The 18067-nt window shown below is 46.1% G+C and overlaps 1 protein-coding gene across 5 annotated transcripts; it reads right to left on the bottom strand.

Annotated features, from left to right (window-relative positions):
- Positions 1–1535: 1535 nt before the first annotated feature.
- LOC104309445 (carbohydrate sulfotransferase 8) lies at positions 1536–17001 on the bottom strand. 5 transcript variants are annotated; one of them, XM_054162175.1, is made up of 5 exons: positions 15555–15827; positions 14209–14296; positions 6989–7084; positions 4905–5052; positions 1536–2435 (listed from the first exon to the last, which is right to left on the bottom strand). In XM_054162175.1, the coding sequence occupies exons 4-5, from the start codon at positions 4996–4998 to the stop codon at positions 1585–1587; spliced, it is 945 nt and encodes a 314-aa protein (XP_054018150.1). In that variant the 5' UTR covers positions 4999–5052; positions 6989–7084; positions 14209–14296; positions 15555–15827; the 3' UTR covers positions 1536–1584. The 5 variants fall into 5 exon arrangements, with proteins under 5 accessions (XP_054018150.1, XP_054018154.1, XP_054018151.1 ...); XM_054162179.1 differs by lacking the exons at positions 14209–14296; positions 15555–15827 and adding an exon at positions 16912–17001; XM_054162176.1 differs by lacking the exon at positions 14209–14296.
- Between the last annotated feature and the right edge of the window lie 1066 nt (positions 17002–18067).

Raw genomic sequence — 18067 nt, 5'->3', positions numbered from 1 at the left:
CAGGGGAAGTCTTCTACTTCATTAGAAGAAGTTATAGACCCTATCTAAACCCAAAGCCACCTATAAGAAGCAGATGATAGTTTTAATTGCTCCTCCCCCATGCTTCGTTGCTCCCCTTATGATAATCCTGGAATTTGCTTGCACTTAGTCTCCTGTGTGGTGAGAAAGCAACAAGTAGAACAAATGTATTATCTCTGAGGTTACCCAGCTCCACCAATATGCCATACTTAGGTAAGACCCAAGAGCTCATGGACTCCAGCAGGCACCAAATGGGGAAAGCCCAGACATTGTCCTTCTTATGCTGACTAGCCAGCCAGTTGAGTGGGTGGTAAGTACTTATGGAGAAGCCAGCCACCTTGCCACTGAGATTTCAGATCTTGCCCCACCTCAGTTGTACAGTTTAGAAGTTAGCTCTAGCTACTCCTCAAAAAAAATTTACATTCTTCAGACCTTCCCTCTTAAATCAGACCATAATGCTCACAAAGCTGGGGAGGGGTTTGGAGCACAGCCCTATGAGGAGAGGCTGAGGGAGCTGGGGTTGCTTAGCCTGGAGAAGAGGAGGCTCAGGGGAGACTTTATTGCTCTCTAAAACTACCTGAAGGAAGGTTGTAGCCAGGTGGGGGTTGGTCTCTTCTCCCAGGCAAGCAGCACCAGAACAAGAGGACACAGCCTCAAGCTGTGCCAGGGGAGGTTTAGGCTGGATGTTAGGAAGAAATTCTTCATAGAGAGAGTGATTGGCCATTGGAATGGGCTGCCCAGAGAGGTGGTGGAGTCGCCATCACTGGAGGTGTTTAGGAAGAGACTTGATGGGGTGCTTGGTGCCATGGGTTAGTTGATTATATGGTGTTGGATGATAGGTTGGACTCAATCATCTCGAAGGTCTCTTCCAACCTGGTTTATTCTATCCTATTCTTTATGAGCCAAGATAAGGGTTTGGAAAGTCACCATGAAGACTAGAGCAGCTCATGTGAAGATTCTGAAGCAATACCAGGGGAATCCTAACTGGACTGCTTCCAGCTGTACTGACTGAGATTTAAGGCCAGTGGGCTGCAATGACAGCGGTGCTAGAAGTGAATATAACCAGGCACTAAGTTCTGTGTGGTGCAGCTTTAAGTATCCAAAGCTATTTTCTCCTTTCCTACAGGGTTCATGATTGAGGCTTTGGCAGAAAAAGGATGGTTTTACTCTGCAGAAGATTATTGGGGTTTGTGTGTGTTTTTCCAATTATTGAAATAATTCATACTTTTAAAATAATGTTCTTAAAACACTGATTGTGGAAAACAACATTCTTCATCCTTCCCCTGTCTCTCACCAACAGACCAAAATCTATCATTTGTAGAGTCTTCATGAAACAAACACATGCCATTAATGGTCAGCAGGGAGATAATAATTTCGTCTAGGTAAAGTACCGTACAGTGGAACAAATCATGGCAGGGATGTGATAAGTGTTTAAGGATGATAAATCATGTCTCTGAACATCAGTGAGATCTCAGCAGCAGTCAGTCACCAGCCCTCTTATCAAGCACCTGCAGGACAAGTTCAGCTTAATTTGTACAAAGGAAACTGTTCTTGGTTTAACCTACGTTAGCCATTCAGGGAAAAATAGTCTTCGTAATTCATGGTGTAGTTGAACAAGAGAAAATCCATTTGGTACAATCTTTTTATCTTCTCAATTTGTTCTGAGTTCAACTGTCTGAGATACTCCAAAGTGATATCACCATTAGTCCGTTTCTCTGACCCATACCTCTTCAAGCTGGGGTAGTGCAGGCTCTCTGGTGCTCCAATGACCCTCAGCACATGCTCAGAATCTAACCCAAGAGTTTCATACTTACCCAGAATATCATAGTGAATGTTGCAAGGATCACAGAGCAGAAACATTGGTTTCCAGTGAATGTCAAGACTGTTTGGTGGTTTTGCTAGAATGAAGCTGACAAATTCCTGGAAACTCACTTTTTCAGAAGACTTATTGGTTTTCCTGAACATCGCCTTAATCTGGTTAGCAACAGTAACACTGTAGTAAGGCTCAGAGTGCAGGAGCTTGTCCCTGTAAGCTGAAACCAGCCGCTCAAAGGGGTGTCTGGTGAACATCACTTTGGTGTAATTGCCCAGAAACTCCTTTTGTGTGGCAGGAGAGTAAGATGCCAACTTTTTGATCAGTGAGGTTTGGTGGATGTGGTCGTGCTCAATTTCAGAAGCTTCCGCACCGAAGTCCGACTGGAGAATAAAAATAATTCTCTTCCAGTTGGAGCAGCCTACTTTGGGTACCTCACAGTAGATAAACTTATGTTTGGGCTCCACAAAGAGCTGGTTAGCCACATGAGAATCCAGTTTGCTTCTTAATTTGAGAAGTTTGTTCTTCTGGCAAACAGAAGCCAGTGTGCTCTTGCGATCATTCTGAATTGACAGCCAGTCTTCAGTGGGATCAGGGAAAGCACCTGCAGCCCAGAAAGAAATGCAAACCATTGGTGTGACAGAGACTTAGAGAAGCAGCTGTGAATAGAATAGAATAGAGTAGAGTAGAGTAGAGTAGAGTAGAGTAGAGTAGAGTAGGGTAGAGTAGAATAGAGTAGGGTAGGGTAGGGTAGGGTAGGGTAGGGTAGGGTAGGGTAGGGTAGAGTAGAATAGAGTAGAATAAATAGAATAGAGTAGAGTAGGGTAGGGTAGAATAGAGTAGAATAGAATAGAGTAGAGTAGAGTAGAATAGAATAGAATAGAATAGAATAGAATAGAATAGAATAGAATAGACGAGGTTGGAAGAGACCTTCAAGATCACCGCGTCCAACCTATAAACCAATCCAACACCACCTAATCAACTAAACCATGCAACCAAGCACACTATGAAGTCTCCTCCTGAACACCTCCAATGATGGGGACTCCACCACCTCCTCGGGCAGCCCATTCCAATGGGCAATCACTCCCTCTGTGTAGAACTTCTTCCTAACCTCCAGTCTAAACCTCCCCTGGCGCACCTGAGACTGTGTCTTGTTCTAGTGCTGGTTGCATGGGAGAAGAGACCAACATCTGCCTGTCTACAACCTCCCTTCAGGTAGTTGTAGAGAGCAATAAGGTCACCCCTGAATCTCCTCTTCTCCAGGCTAAGCAACCCCAGCTCCCTCAGCCTCTCCTCATAGGGCTGTGTTCCAAACCCCTCACCAACTTTGTTGCACTTCTCTGGACACATTCCAGCAACTCAACATCCTTCCTAAACTGAGGGGCCCAGAACTGGACACAGGACTCAAGGTGTGGCCTAACCAGTGCAGTGTACAGGGGCAGAATGACCTCCCTGCTCCTGCTGGCCACACTGTTCCTGATGCAGGCCAGGATGCCATTGGCCCTCTTGGCCACCTGGACACACTGCAGGCTCATGTTCAGGCTACCATCAACCAGCACTCTCAGGTCCCTCTCTGCCTGGCAGCTCTCCAGCCACTCTGACCCCAGCCTGTAGCACTGCATGGGGTTGCTGTGGCCAATGTGCAGAACCCGGCACTTGGACAATCATAGCATCTCATTGCTTACTGATGAAGACACTAAAGTATCTCTCCTTTTCTTCTTCTCACTGTCACCAGCCTCCACTATGGCAAACATGCAACAAATTACCCTGGTTAGTGAAAAGTTTGTTGAAATTAAAGCTTTCAATATGTTAGCAATATTACTCTAAGCAAGAGAAATGTCCCAATACTTCTAATTGCTCTTGCATTGATAAGGTAGATATCACTGTGACAGGACCTTGGGTATTTTCATAGTATTCTCTATCTCTTAAGCTCCCCTGTTGCTTTCTAACACATCTGGGAAAGATGTTCCTGTATCTAGAAAACATTCAGTCTGGCAGCCAGGCACTAGTGGTGTTCCCAAGGATCAGTGCTGGGCCCCATGTTCTTTAATATCTTTATTGATGATCTGGATGAAGGCATTGAGTCCATCATCAGTAAGTTTGGTGATGACACCAAGCTGGGGGCAGGAGTTGATCTGCTGGAGGGTAGAAGAGCTCTGCAGAGGGACCTTGACAGGATGGACAGATGGGCAGAGTCCAAGGGCATGAGATTGAACACATCCAAGTGCCGGGTTCTGCACATTGGCCACAGCAACCCCATGCAGTGCTACAGGCTGGGGTCAGAGTGGCTGGAGAGTGGCCAGGCAGAGAGGGACCTGGGGGTACAGGTTGATGGTAGGCTGAACATGAGCCTGCAGTGTGCCCAGGTAACCAAGAAGGTCGATGGCATCCTGGCCTGCATCAGGAACAGTGTGGCCAGCAGGAGCAGGGAGGTCATTCTGCCCCTGTACACTGCACTGGTTAGGCCACACCTTGAGTCCTGTGTCCAGTTCTGGGCCCCTCAGTTAGGAAAGATGTTGAGTCGCTGGAACATGTCCAGAGAAGGGCAACAAAGCTGGGAAGGGGGTTGGAACACAAGCCCTATGAGGAGAGGCTGAGGGAGCTGGGGTTGCTTAGCCTGGAGAAGAGGAGATTCAGGGCAGACCTTATTGCCATCGACAACTACCTGAAAGGAGGTTGTAGACAGGCAGATATTGGTCTCTTCTTCCAGGCAGCCAGCACCAGAACAGGAGGACACAGTCTCAAGCTGTGACAGGGGAGGTTTAGGCTGGATGTTAGGAAGAAATTCTTCATAGAGAGAGTGATTGGCCATTGGAATGTGCTGCCCAGGGAGGTGGTGGAGTCACCATCATTGGAGGTGTTTAGGAAGAGACTGGATGGGGTGCTTGGTGCCATGGTTTAGGTGATTAGATGGTGTTGGGTGATAGGGTGGACTCAATGATCTCGAAGGTCTCTTCCAACCTGGTTAATTCTATTCTATCCTATCCTATCCTATCCTATCCTATCCTATCCTACCCTATCCTATCCTATTCTATTCTATTCTATTCTTTCTGATGGTCAATTCTTTACTCACCTGTTAGGTTTTTTTGCCTCTTACAGAAAAACCCAAATAGAAGTATCCCAAAAAGAAAATTTGGGAGGAGGAAAACTAACACCTTCTGGTTCATATTATTTTCACAGGAAGGAGGATGATGTGATGTCTAAAGTGGATATCTGCCTTTCTGTCAACAAGGAAAGATAATTCAAGTTAGTTTCTGCATGACTAATGTAACAAAGGCAATGTGGTATTATCTGACAGAATTTACAATAACAGAAAAGCCTTTCAAGCCCTAGAAAAACAGGCTTTGTTAATAAGCAAAAATTCTCCTATGAGGAAGACTCACCAGAATCATACTGTTAAAGCAAACAGACAAACAATGTGATCTTTTCAAAGTGTTACAAACTCCCTCCCTTTCTCAGGACAATGAACTGTGTACGAGCAAACAAACACTCCTCCCTTCTCATTTAGAGGTGATGTTCCTGCCAAGCCAACTCTGTCTCTTCACTTTGTGTAACACTAGCCTCATCTAGGCTAGGAAGGTGTATCTTTTAAAACTTATTTTACTTGCTGGAGTCTAGGAGCATGAAGTTTTCTGTGAGCTCTGACAGGCCTATCCACAAACCTGTGATGCATCTCTTCCCATCTCTTGCCCTGAAGCTTTCTCCTGTGTACAAATAAATCAGTATTCATGGCAGGGGAGAGTCTTCAACATCCCAGCAGAGGATCCTAACTATGAACCATTCTCACTGCAGTGTACACATGTTTGCTGCTGTTGCTGCTGCAGCACAGGAGACCCAGGTGTTTCACTATGGCTGGAAGCATGTAGAAGCAGCAGAGGAACCATCAGAGAAGGAAAGGAAATGTTCCATGTGCACAGATAATAGAAGGCCAATGCAGTCCAACTCTCAATATATTCTGTCTCCTGTGCTCACTCATTCTGTCCCCTAACACTTCCTGAAGAGAGAGCTCTCAAAGGCCTCAGTGTAATCTTACTGTTGCTCCCATTAGAAATCTTTTAATCACTTTTTATAGGAAGAAGCAAAATTAACTGCTCACCTAAAACTAATGGCCCACATTGTGCTCATTTGTGCCCCATAAACTCTGCACCATCAAAAAAGACAAGCAACACTCTCCACCTTTTCTGCTTTCCTGGTTTTCATCCTGAACCTGGTGGGAATAAAAGCATCACTGCCTGAATTTCTTGAGGATACAGCTTCAACTTTGGGATGTCTGCTCACCATCAGACCTGTAAGCACCATTATGAACAATTCTCCAGTCACATCTATTAACAGTTTACCTGTGTTTACAATTGATTATTACAACACTCATTCAAATGAATGCAGCAGTTTTACACTCAATGGCATTTAGCCAAAAGGGTTGCTTAAGACCATGTGTTGATCTTCAGCCTTTAACCTTTCCTCACTGCCCTCCTCCCTTCACTGTGCAATCTACTGAATTCTAATGCGCTGATAACTGTTTTTAAGGCCAACTAAAGTCAAGGCACATTGTTACTTGATGTCATGAGGTCCAGGACTGAGTGATTCCTTTATATCCTTCTTCAGAAGGGTTTTGAGGACACAATTTCACCTCATGTAGCAATTAAAATTAATCTGACACTAAATAATTCCCTACAGAGATTTTCTGTGAGGAGAGGTTTAGGAGAAAGAGGTTGGGCTTCATTTACCTTAAATGCTGTCACCTCAGGGTAGTTGTTGTTATCATATCTGCCTCGGGAATCAGAAAACTACCTTCATTACTTTACCCTATTTAGATACTTGTAGCATATTAAATCACTGGCACAGAATGTAAGATCTGCCATAAAACACATTTCATGTTGAAACATGTTACTGAGTCATCAGAAGGACATGGAAGAAACTTGCCTCCTTGAGGGGGAAAAAAGATGTTTATAAGCTAGTCAAATGGAGGAGACAACTCCTAAGACATTTGCATGTTTGTGGAAGCAAAAGAATCTATATTCTAGTTCAGAAGAGGAGGGATAGAACAAGCTACAAGGTGATGGCTGAAATCTGTCTGGACCCCTTAAAGTGCAGACAGGCAGTAAGAATTACAGACATCCATTAACAAGTGAGGTCAACATGAAGATTTGGAGAAGGTACCTGAAGGTGAAGTCTGAAGGCTTCTTCTAGCAGGAGACCCCAGTACAGAGTTCTGTGTAATGCAGTCTCCAGCGATGAAGATCACCTAAGAGCAACCTGAGGAATAGCAGGAAAGAAAACTCTGAGAGCCATTTTTTCAGGAGAGGGATAAGCCACCTGGAAATGGAAAAGGGAAGGGAAAAAAATCCAAAATGAAAACCACTTCTGTGATACATTCAGTGTCAGCAGGTCAGATGAACTTGTTCTTCTGATTCTTAAGTGTTTTCCAGATACTTTTAATTGTACTGCCTATTTTAGATGGAATGAAATAACACTTCTATTTGCATTTCACCTCATCCTACCTAGAATTAAGTGTGATTTAAGGTGACTGGGTAACTACAAGGCATTCCTCAGTCAAGGTGTGGTGAGTCTATTAACACAGCTCCATAATAGTCTAGGTCTTCTCTAATCACATGACAACAGAATGGGATCCCACAAGCAAAGTGGAAAGACAATACCACAGGGCTCACAAAGAGGGCAGAAAGGTGTTCTACTGAGAAGTAACACAGCAAGGAGTTGGAGATATAAATGTCACTTTGGAACTAACATCACAGTATCACAGTATCACCAAGGTTGGAAGAGACCTCAAAGATCATCAAGTCCAACCTGTCACCACAGACCTCATGACTAGACCATAGCACCAAGTGCCACATCCAATCCCCTCTTGAACACCTCCAGGGATGGTGACTCCACCACCTCCCTGGGCAGTACATTCCAATGGGCAATCACGCTCTCTTCCTAACATCCAGCCTAAACCTCCCCTGTCACAGCTTGAGACTGTGTCCTCTTGTTCTGGTGCTGGTTGCCTGGGAGAAGAGACCAACATCTGCCTGTCTACAACCTCCCTTCGGGTAGCTGTAGAGAGCAATAAGGTCTGCCCTGAGTCTCCTCTTCTCCAGGCTAAGCAACCCCAGCTCCCTCAGCCTCTCCTCACAGGGCTGTGTTCCAAAAACCTCACCAACTTTGTTGCCCTTCTCTGGACTCGTTCCAGCAAGTCAACATCCTTCCTAAACTGAGGGGCCCAGAACTGGACACAGTACTCAAGGTGTGGCCTTCCAGTGCAGTGTACAGGGGCAGAATGACCTCCCTGCTCCTGCTGGCCACATTATTCTCGATACAGGCTAGGATGCCATTGGCCTTCTTGGCCACCTGGGCACACTGCTGGCTCATGTTCAGCCTACCATCAACCATCACCCAAGCAATGCCCATCATCTCACATGCATGTGAGATGGGAAAAGGCTTGAAGCCAATCAATAAATAAATAAAATGGGAACCGTTTATTGACCTCCAACCTTCTTTGCCCTACTGATAATTCTACTGTCTCCCTCTACTAATCCATTGTTAGAAGTCTCCTCTTCATGATATACAGGCTCCTCATAACCAAACCAAAAAGGGTGGCATCGCATTGCTCATGTCTTCCTTCTCAAGTTTAGTGATGATAAAATGTTATTTCCATCCTTCTGTTTCTTTCAAGAAATTTATGACAATTTTCTGCTTTTTATTAGTTTCAACATCCCCCTTTTCTATGGGCTACCCTGGGTGTGGAGGATTGCCTGGCGACCTACTTGCACACCCCCTCTATGTCAGGTTCAACAAGACCAAGAGCAGGGTCCTGCATCTGGGTTGAGGCAATCCCAGGCACAAATCCAGGCTGGGCAGTGGCTGGCTGGAAAGCAGCCCAGAGGAGAGAGACTTGGGGGTGCTGGTGGAGGAGAAGCTCAACAGGAGCTCTCAGTGTGCACTTGCAGCCCAGAAAGCCAATCAGATCCTGGGCTGCAGCAAGAGAAGTGTGGCCAGCAGGTCAAGGGAGGTGATTCTCCCCCTCTGCTCAGCTCTGGGGAGACCCCACCTGGAGTACTGCCTCCAGTTCTGGAGCCCCTGTTACAAGAGGGATCTGGAGGTGCTGGAAGGTGTCCGGAGAAGGGCCACGAGGATGATCAGAGGGCTGGAGCACCTCTGCTGTGAGGACAGACTGAAGGAGTTGGGGCTGTTCTGTCTGGAGAAGAGAAGGCTCCAAGGTGACCTCATGGTGGCCTTCCAGTATCTGAAGGGGGCCTACAAGAAGGCTGGGGAGGGACTGCTCAGGATCTCAGGGAGTGATAGGACTAGGGGGAATGGAATGAAGCTGGAGGTGGGGAGATTCAGGCTGAAGGTAAGGAGGAAGTTCTTCCCCATGAGAGTGGTGAAGCCCTGGAATGGGTTGTCCAGGGAGGTGGTTGAGGCCCTGTCCCTGGAGGTGTTTAAGCCCAGGCTGGATGAGGCTCTGGCCAGCCTGATGTAGTGTGGGGTGTCCCTGCCCATGGCAGAGGGATTGGAACTAGATGATCCTTGTGGTCCCTTCCAGCTCTGACTGATACTATGATACTATTTGTCCCAGAAGAGTTCTCAGCCTCAACAATGAGACTACTTTTCCAGGGTTCTCACCAAATTGTCATATGCCTGAGTTATCAGATACTTTTTTTTTCTCCTGTTAAATTGATTTCCCTTGCTTCATTTGTCTCATACTTGCTTTCCATTTTGTGATATGAGACCTTCTGCAACCATCTCAGACATCTGTTAGCTGTCTGGACTTTCACGGTTTGTACCATATGTAGCTACACCACAACCACTCACACTTATCCAACCCCCAGCTTTGGTTTCCTAATGAGCTCCTTTTCTCCTGACCAAAAGAAGGTCTGATAGAGAGTCCTTAGTACTCTTTCAATTAGGAAATATTTAGACAGTCTAAAGATGTCTTCATGACAGGCAGGAGTTGGGCAGGTGTTGATCTGCTGGAGGGTAGAGAGGGTTTGCAGAGGGACCTCGACAGGCTGGACAGATGGGCAGAGTCCAAGGGCATGAGATTGAACACATCCAAGTGCCGGGTTCTGCACATTGGCCACAGCAACCCCATGCAGAGCTACAGGCTGGGGTCAGAGTGGCTGGAGAGCTGCCAGGCAGAGGGACCTGGGGGTGCTGGTTGATGGTAGGCTGAGCATGAGCCTGCAGTGTGCCCAGCCAGCCAGGAGGGCCAATGGCATCCTGGCCTGGATCAGGAACAGTGTGGCCAGCAGGAGCAGGGAGGTCATTCTGCCCCTGTACACTGCACTGGTTAGGCCACACCTTGAGTCCTGTGTCCAGTTCTGGGCCCCTCAGCTTAGGAGGGAAGTTGACTTGCTGGAATATGTCCAGAGAAGGGCAACAAAGTTGGTGAGGGGTTTGGAACACAGCCCTATGAGGAGATGCTGAAGCAGCTGGGGTTGCTTAGCCTGGAGAAGAGGAGACTCAGGGGTGACCTTATTGCTCTCTACAACTACCTGAAGGGAGGTTGTAGACAGGCAGATGTTGGTCTCTTCTCCCAGGCAACCAGCACCAGAACAAGAGGACACAGTCTCAAGCTGTGTCAGGGGAGGTTTAGACTGGAGGAAGAAGTTCTACACAGAGAGAGTGATTGGCCATTGGAATGTGCTGCCTGAGGAGGTGGTGGAGTCCCCATCATTGGAGGTGTTCAGGAGGAGACTTCATAGGGTGCTCGGTTGCATGATAAAGTCATGTGAGTCCATGACCTAGCACATCACACTGATTGAAGTTCTCCCTCCTGCCGTGCAGGTTTTTTCCCTAGCGCAGGCACAGAAGCAGCAGATGGCATTGCCTCAAACAGGTATCACTAGTACATCATTCTGTCCTTGAATTGCTAAAGCAGTAATTCATAATGTAGCACTCCCCAGTCCTTCTCCAGGAACTGCTGAGCCATTGCAATTGAAAAGCCTGCAGTTTTTAAAGTGGTATTTTCAATAATTAGCCATTGGAATGTGCTGCCCAGGGAGGTGGTGGAGTTGCTGTCCCTGGAGGTGTTCAAGAGGGGATTGGATGTGGCACTTGGTGCCATGGTTTAGTCATGAGGTCTTGGGTGACAGGTTGGACTCGGTGATCTTTGAGGTCTTTTCCAACCTTATTGATTCTATGATTCTATGATTCTAATCAGCCTGAAAAAAAAAAAAAAAACCCACCCCCAAACAGCAGCACTTTGGTACTTTTATAAACAACTAGAAATCTCATAGCTGGACATGTTGGATAATGTTATGGGCACCCAGCAGAGCAACATGTGTCCACACAGCAGTGTGTGTACATACAGCTGTTTCTGAACTCTAGGTGTGTGTACATACAGATACACACACACACACATGTTGGCAGAAACACATTCATATCAGTTACACTGGCATGTTGTTTGCTCCAAGTAAACTAAGTAAGTAGGTTGATAAGGATTTAAAGACTCCTGCTGATAAACTCAGACAGGGTGTGTTTCAAGCTGATTTTTTTCTTTTGCCAAGACAGGCCTTGGTCACAGCTGAGCATGTGGGGTGATCCTACTTAGGGCTAAGTGAGACTTTCTGGATTAAAAGAATTAAATTACAACAATAATTGTTTGTGTTCCTGATACATTTGAAGCCAGAAGCCAAAAAAAAATGTAGCAGTAAGGCAGCTCAGTGGAAAGTAGGGGAAAACCTCTGGAAGTAGATAACATTCTCAGTCACTGAGCCCCATTCTCTACTTAAGCCCTGTCAATCCCTTCAGAAAGACAACTGCAAATACAAACTGATATGCACATGGGTACACAGAAGGTGAGGAGAGAATGATGTGTAGAAACACCCAGGGACAGCCAGAATAAAAAATGAACAGGAAAAACAAGCCTAGCCAGATGCACTTCTGAGTGTGCTGTTCTAACAGGGTGAATTGCACCTTTGCTCACCCAAATCTGCATCCTGTCTTTGTACAACTCACTGTGGATGGACAGGAGGGATGGAGACCCCCCAGAAACTGGAGGCTAAGCAGGAAGGCCTGACCTTGAAGCGGAAAATCATTAGTGGATTCATTCATCAGGCTGCAGATAGCTAAGGGCTAGAAGAACCCTCTGATCTGGGTCACTTTGCTAACAAGAGCCAGGGTCTGGCATCATCTCACTTGCATCAGCAGTGGCTGAAAAGGCGTTACATGAGAACAGCTACAAGCTCAGCAGGGAGACAACATATGAGCTAAACTGGAGACTACTGAGGAAGAGGCTGACAGGGGCGTCCTTCAGGACAGTGCAGTTCGCAGCAGTGAGGTGGCTACAGTTTCCAACACAGACACAAACTACAACTGTTTCCCTGCAGTGGTCATCTCAGCCCCCATCATATTGCTTCCTGGTCTCAGCAACTGCAGCGCTGCTTTCCTCATTGCTATCATTAAACTGTTTGTTATTCCCATTACACCACCTTCTTATGCCTTTCCCTTAGCTTCTCCTTCTCTCTTTCATCTCCCTGTCTTCCTTTCCAAGGTTTTTCTTTACCTATCTCTTTTCATGTAGTACTAAAAGCTCAGCTTTACTTTCTGATCATGTTGCTACCCTTAACCACCACTAACAAACAAATAGCTTCTGTTCTCTCCTCTGCTGCCCCACTTTCAGAAGAAGTTTCTGAAGCACCTACAGAGCTATTGCATTTTCTACCTAAAATCACTCCTTAAAATCCTTCTTTTCAGGGATGCCAACACAGTTAGGCTGCCAGTGTGCTAAAACTGTTACCAACCAGCCCACAAAAGAGCAAGTGAAACTAAGAGCCTGTTTGGGGATAAAAAGAAACAAAGTGAGGAGGGGAAAAGAATACATGGGAAAAGGCAGCGGGGTCTGACAGAAAAATACCCAGAGAGGCAGAGAGCAGCAACCTGAGGAGAAGTGGCAGAGCCAGGGCCATGGGAAATAGAAAGGCTGTGCAGCCTGCTCAAACCATGTTTCAAAGGTTGAGAATAGGAGTGGGAAAGACACAAAGTGCAATTCAGTAAAGATGGAGAAGAATAGATTCAAGGAAATGAGTATTAAAAATTATCACACAGGTTTAATGAGGAATGAGAATAAATCATTGCTGTCACTCACACCCTGGAACCCAACCCTTGCTATGTGATCAAACTTGTCTGTTTTCTCTCCTGTAGTTGTCACCAGAAAGGCCATGGGCTTTTGATCACTTCTTATTGGTACTGTCAGGCAGCAGTGAGGGACAGAGCTTTCCTTCAGTGTGGCAGAGGCCTCAGCAGTCTGGATCCATGACCAGCCCTGAAGGGTGATTAAGATGGTGGCCAGGTGCAGCCAAGAAATCAGATAATCAGACAGAGCTTAGCTCTGCCATGGGGAGCTAGAGACCATCAGCCCTGCTGTGCCATTGATGGGGTGGGAACTGATGGCCCCAGGGGAGGACATGGGGTCCTAGGCTATGGGCAGGGACAGCTGGTGCCCTGTTAGTGCTTTCAGGACATGGCAGCTAATATGAGAACAAAGCTGAGCTCCTCTGCTTGGTTACCTGGTAATGAGCTGTGGGACCTTTTCACCTAAACACTTAATTCAAAATCACACACACATATCAACTGCCTCTCAAACCACTCCCAAACCAATCACAGGAGAGCAACCTTCACCACTTCTAGAGGATTTAGGTGAGCCTGAGATACCTGGAAAGGAGAAAGAAAGGGAGAAAAGGGAGCATGGAAGAAAAGCATAGAACATGATGCACACCTACCACAGTGGCAGTGAATGATCTCCTCCCAGGCTTGTTTCATGAGACATGGAGCCTCACAGAATTCCTCTCTTTGTCTGGGTTTTCATGTGTCTTACAGCTCCCTCCCATGTTTCTTTTCTCAGTTACTGTCTGTAATATCCATGTTGTCCTTGCCATTCAGGTCTACCCACCTTGTCTCTACCCTAGATTCCCCCTGTGCCCTCCTTTTTGCCTTCCTTTGTAACCTTGGTTCGTTCATTCCTACCACTGCACGCCAAATAACACAGCCGCGTCTGCCTGCAACAGTCCCGGTTGCTTAGCACACAGTCCCCAGGCAACCTCCTGGCTGCTGTTTACCTCGTAACATCTTTCTGGTATTCCCTTCAGCTAGTACCCTTCTGCCATGATCTCTCTTACTTACACTTCAGTGCACACCAAATGAAATGATTGTCCTTTTTGCTCCCATCTCCTACAGCTTCTCTCATCTAAGTCCAGCTTTTGACCCTCATTTCCAGGAACCGACACCACTTTGTCCAAAACCATGCCTCTACTCTCACTCCTCCCAACCTTCTTAATTATACTCCTCCAAAGAGGAATCCTGGACAGGAATCCTGCACAAATCCTTGCACCAGTGTTTTAAAGAAACAGTCTCTTTGCCTGAAACATGCTGGCACTTACCGACAAACTTTGTGCGTGTACTCTTCTCTCCTCTTACATCAGCCTAGGCCTACTTGTCCTTCCCTTCCCGGCCTCCTTGCAGGACAAGCTGTTCAGCAGAAATGTTATATTTGAAGTCCATTTTCATGAAAAATGTTTTTGCATCACACTGTGGCACATGCAGTATCCTACAGAGGATAAGATGAAGTTTCTGCTGCCACTTGGCAGCACGGTCTTGAAACTAAAGAGCTGACGTTTCAGTTGGTGTATGATTTAATGTTACAGTACACTTTAAGTCCAAAATAGTCTTGCTGACTCAGTTACAGGTATGAATGCTCAAAAGACCTGAAAATCTAGAGCCCACTCAAGTACCCAGAAAAAGGGACAGTCAGTGAGAGCCTGTGAAAAGGTGGGCACCCCACACCGTGTGGGATTATTGTGGCAGAAAAATAACCCAAGCTCTCATGTGAAAACCTCTTGCCTGACTCACTGCGTACAATACATCATCAGCTTGAGATAGCAGGATCCGACCACACAGACCTACAGCATCTCAAGAGCACATCCATGCTGTGAACTGAGTGGGTCAAGTTGTGTGGAATATCTTGGGGTTTAAAAAAACAGCTGTTGAGAATCCACTGAAAAATTTATCCATGTGGCATCATAACAGCATGCACAAAAATTGTCTGTGGTGAGTCGTTTAACCAGGTTGAGGCCCCATCCCTGGAGAGAGTCAAAGTGAGGCTCAACAGGGCTCTGGGCAGCCTGATCTAGTTGAGGACACCCCTGCTGACTGCAGAGGGGGTTGGTCTGGATGAATTTTGGTGGTCCCTTCCAAACCAGACCATTCTGATTCTATGATTCTATCTCCCTTGACTAAAGGAGGATACACCTTTTGGCTCTCCCTTGACTAGAGGATACGCTAATTCAATAACTGATAGTGACAGCACATTGCCATCTTCTGAACAAACCCAGCATCAACAATTACAAGACCAAAGCTCCTCAGACTTAACCTGCTGACAGCAACAAAAGTGAGGCTCAGGCATGTGGGATGCCATTCCTGGCACTGCAGGAGAATGGTCCCTACCACAGCTTGTCCCTGCTTATCCTGTGCCCACCATCAGCACAGCCTGCCCAGAATCTTCCACTCTGGCTACCTCCAATTCCACCTCCTTGCACTCCACTCCCCAGCAAGCTTCCCACACAGAGGACCATTGCTGCTGGACGTGTATATGCATGGGTACCAGTGCTTTTTCCTCACCCCCTAACCTCCCCATTCCCCCTGCCCCCAAAGTTGTGACCTCTTCTTCCCCAGTTCCTGCTTCCACTCCTCAGGCAAAACTTTAACCCAATCTCCCACAAATTCTCACCTCCAAAAGCCGCTCTCATATAATTCCCAGTCACTTTGCCCAGCAAATCTTCTTTTCCAGCTTCCCAAACGCTCATCAGATCTCACCCCGATTCTGCTCTTCAGTGTTCCCGTGTACAAGCCAGCTCTTTGCAGGCTCCCACTGCCAGGCTCCTCCCTTAGTCTCCTCAGTCAGCCTCACAGCCCCCCACACCAACCACACTTCCGAGCCCAGCTCATCAGATCTGTCTCTCCTTCTTCCAAGCCTCCCACGCAGCCTCACTGCTTCTTGCTCTCAGCTCTGTACTCAGCTAGTCCCAGGCTCTGCGCTTCAATTCCTCCAGCTATTTTAGTATCTCCCAAACTGTACTGACACATTTTCCTTTCCTTTCTCTCACACATCAGTTTTCACACTCCTTATCAAGGCACACTTTCTTCCTTCTCCCCAACACTTTCCCCCCCAAAAAATCTTGCTCACGCTTGCCTCATTATTTAAAACAGGTGGTTTACTCCCCTGTGCAATCTCAGTCCAGGAGAAGCTTCACTGAGAGTATGCAAGAGGAATGCTTTTAACCTCATTTTAAAAATGCTTTTTTTTTTCCCCAAAGCCTACAAAGTACCTGAACTTCATAGAGGAAAGGTCACTAGGTCCATTCGAGATGAGAAAAAAAGAGCAGAGCCTGCAAAGCCTCCTGTATATAATGCTAGAACACAGATTTGTTGCAAGGCTTTTTAAAGGTATCCTGAGGCAGATATCTACTCTGGAAAATTTCTGCTTAAACACTTTGAATTTGACAAAATCCTATGCAGCTGGAAAGAGAATTGAAAGGAGAAGAGCCAAGATGCATATTCACAAAGGCAGAAAGTGAATGAAAGCCTCTGTCTCTTCATTGCAGGCAGCAGAATTCTTGTAGCATCAGCTTTTAGCTGTATGTTAATCTCTGCTGTTCTTAACGGAGAACTACAGCAATGAAAAAAATAGACTGCCAAAAAAAAAATCCTCTGTAGATTCACTTCATGGTGGTGTGATTTCAAAAGCTAAGTAGTGTCCTAGTTTCTTTCTTAAAAGATTCAGTGGCAATTTCTCAATGAACATACAAGCAAACAAGCAAGCAAACCAACTCTACGACAAAGAAATCTCTCTTCGTGGAGGTTTGACTGCACTATCAGCATCATGGTAACATGGAAAGCTACTAGCAATCCGGTTTCACTCACCAATCAGCCCACCACCGCAGTGGAGGTGTCCCATTCGTTTGAGTGGGGGTAAATAAAAAGTAACTATTCAGACAAAGAACGATCAGTTCAAAGAGGCATGCTATTTTAATTCTATGCCTAGGTCTGCAAAGGAAGTAGTTGAGAGGTTTTTGTCTTCTCCTTACCTGGACTTCAAGGCTGAGCAAAAAGTTTCTGCATTCAGACCGTGGCTTTCTCAGGAGAGCACCAGAAGCACTCTGTATCCTAGTGTTTCCTTTTGTTGTGATTAAAAGCCCTGCTAAAAGATGCAAGTAAGTCCCTGTGAGCGTTTAGGTGAATGATTAGGTGAGCATCTCCAGTTGCACTTTACAAAGCAACGTGCTGGGTATAATGAGCAGCATTTAACCACTCCCTGCATACGGTCTACAGCAGTTGTCAGAGCCTGCCAAAACCTTCAACAGCAGCCTGCCAAGAGGCTGCCTGCTAAGCAACCAAGGAGAAGGATGGTGGGGAGTATGAGGGTAAAGGTAACTTGGTTGGGAGCAACTGTGATGTGATAATGTGTGCTATTTTTAGACGATAAAACAAGAGAAAATGTTGGTTCAAGCTTAATGGACGTTATAGGAGAAGGCTCCAACTGACCCTGAGAACTGGAAGGTAAGTTCTCATGGGAAACACAGCTAAAGCAGGAGGAATTCAGTAGAGTTGGCAGTTCCTTAAAGAAATGATGTTTAGGGTACAAGCACAAACAATCCCACACAGTAAGAGGATAGGAAGCATGCTCAGAGATCAGCTTGGCTAAGAAACACTGTCTTCAGTGACCTGAAACACGAGAAGGAAATGTACAGAAGGTGGAAACCAGGTCAAACTCCTAAGGACAAGTATGAAAGAATAGCACAAGATGCTGAAACAAAGTCAGAAAGGATAAAGCATAAACTAACTTCAAAAAGCAAAGAACATAAGAAACAGCAAGAAAAAAATCTATAAGGAAAAGAAAAACCTAGTGACAGCTCACTGGCAGAAAACAAAAGTACATCTTCCATCAGGTTTTATTAAAAGGTGATCTGCAATTACATGACTAACAACACAGTAGGAAAGAATCCATCTAAAATAGGAAAAGAACAGGCCTGAGAATAATCACACAGAATCACCAAGGGTGGAAGAGACCTCAAAGATCATCGAGTCCAACCTGTCACCACAGACCTCATGACTAGACCATGGCACCAAGTGCCACGTCCAATCCCCTCTTGAACACCTCCAGGGATGGTGACTCCACCACCTCCCTGGGCAGCACATTCCAATGACAAATGACTCTCTCAGTGAAGAACTTTCTCCTCACCT

The sequence above is a fragment of the Dryobates pubescens genome, chromosome 5, assembly GCF_014839835.1.
Source record: "Dryobates pubescens isolate bDryPub1 chromosome 5, bDryPub1.pri, whole genome shotgun sequence".
Classification (NCBI taxonomy): Eukaryota; Metazoa; Chordata; class Aves; order Piciformes; family Picidae; genus Dryobates; species Dryobates pubescens.
The sequence above is the reverse complement of the archived record's forward strand: the minus strand, read 5'-3'. Positions and strand labels throughout refer to the sequence as shown.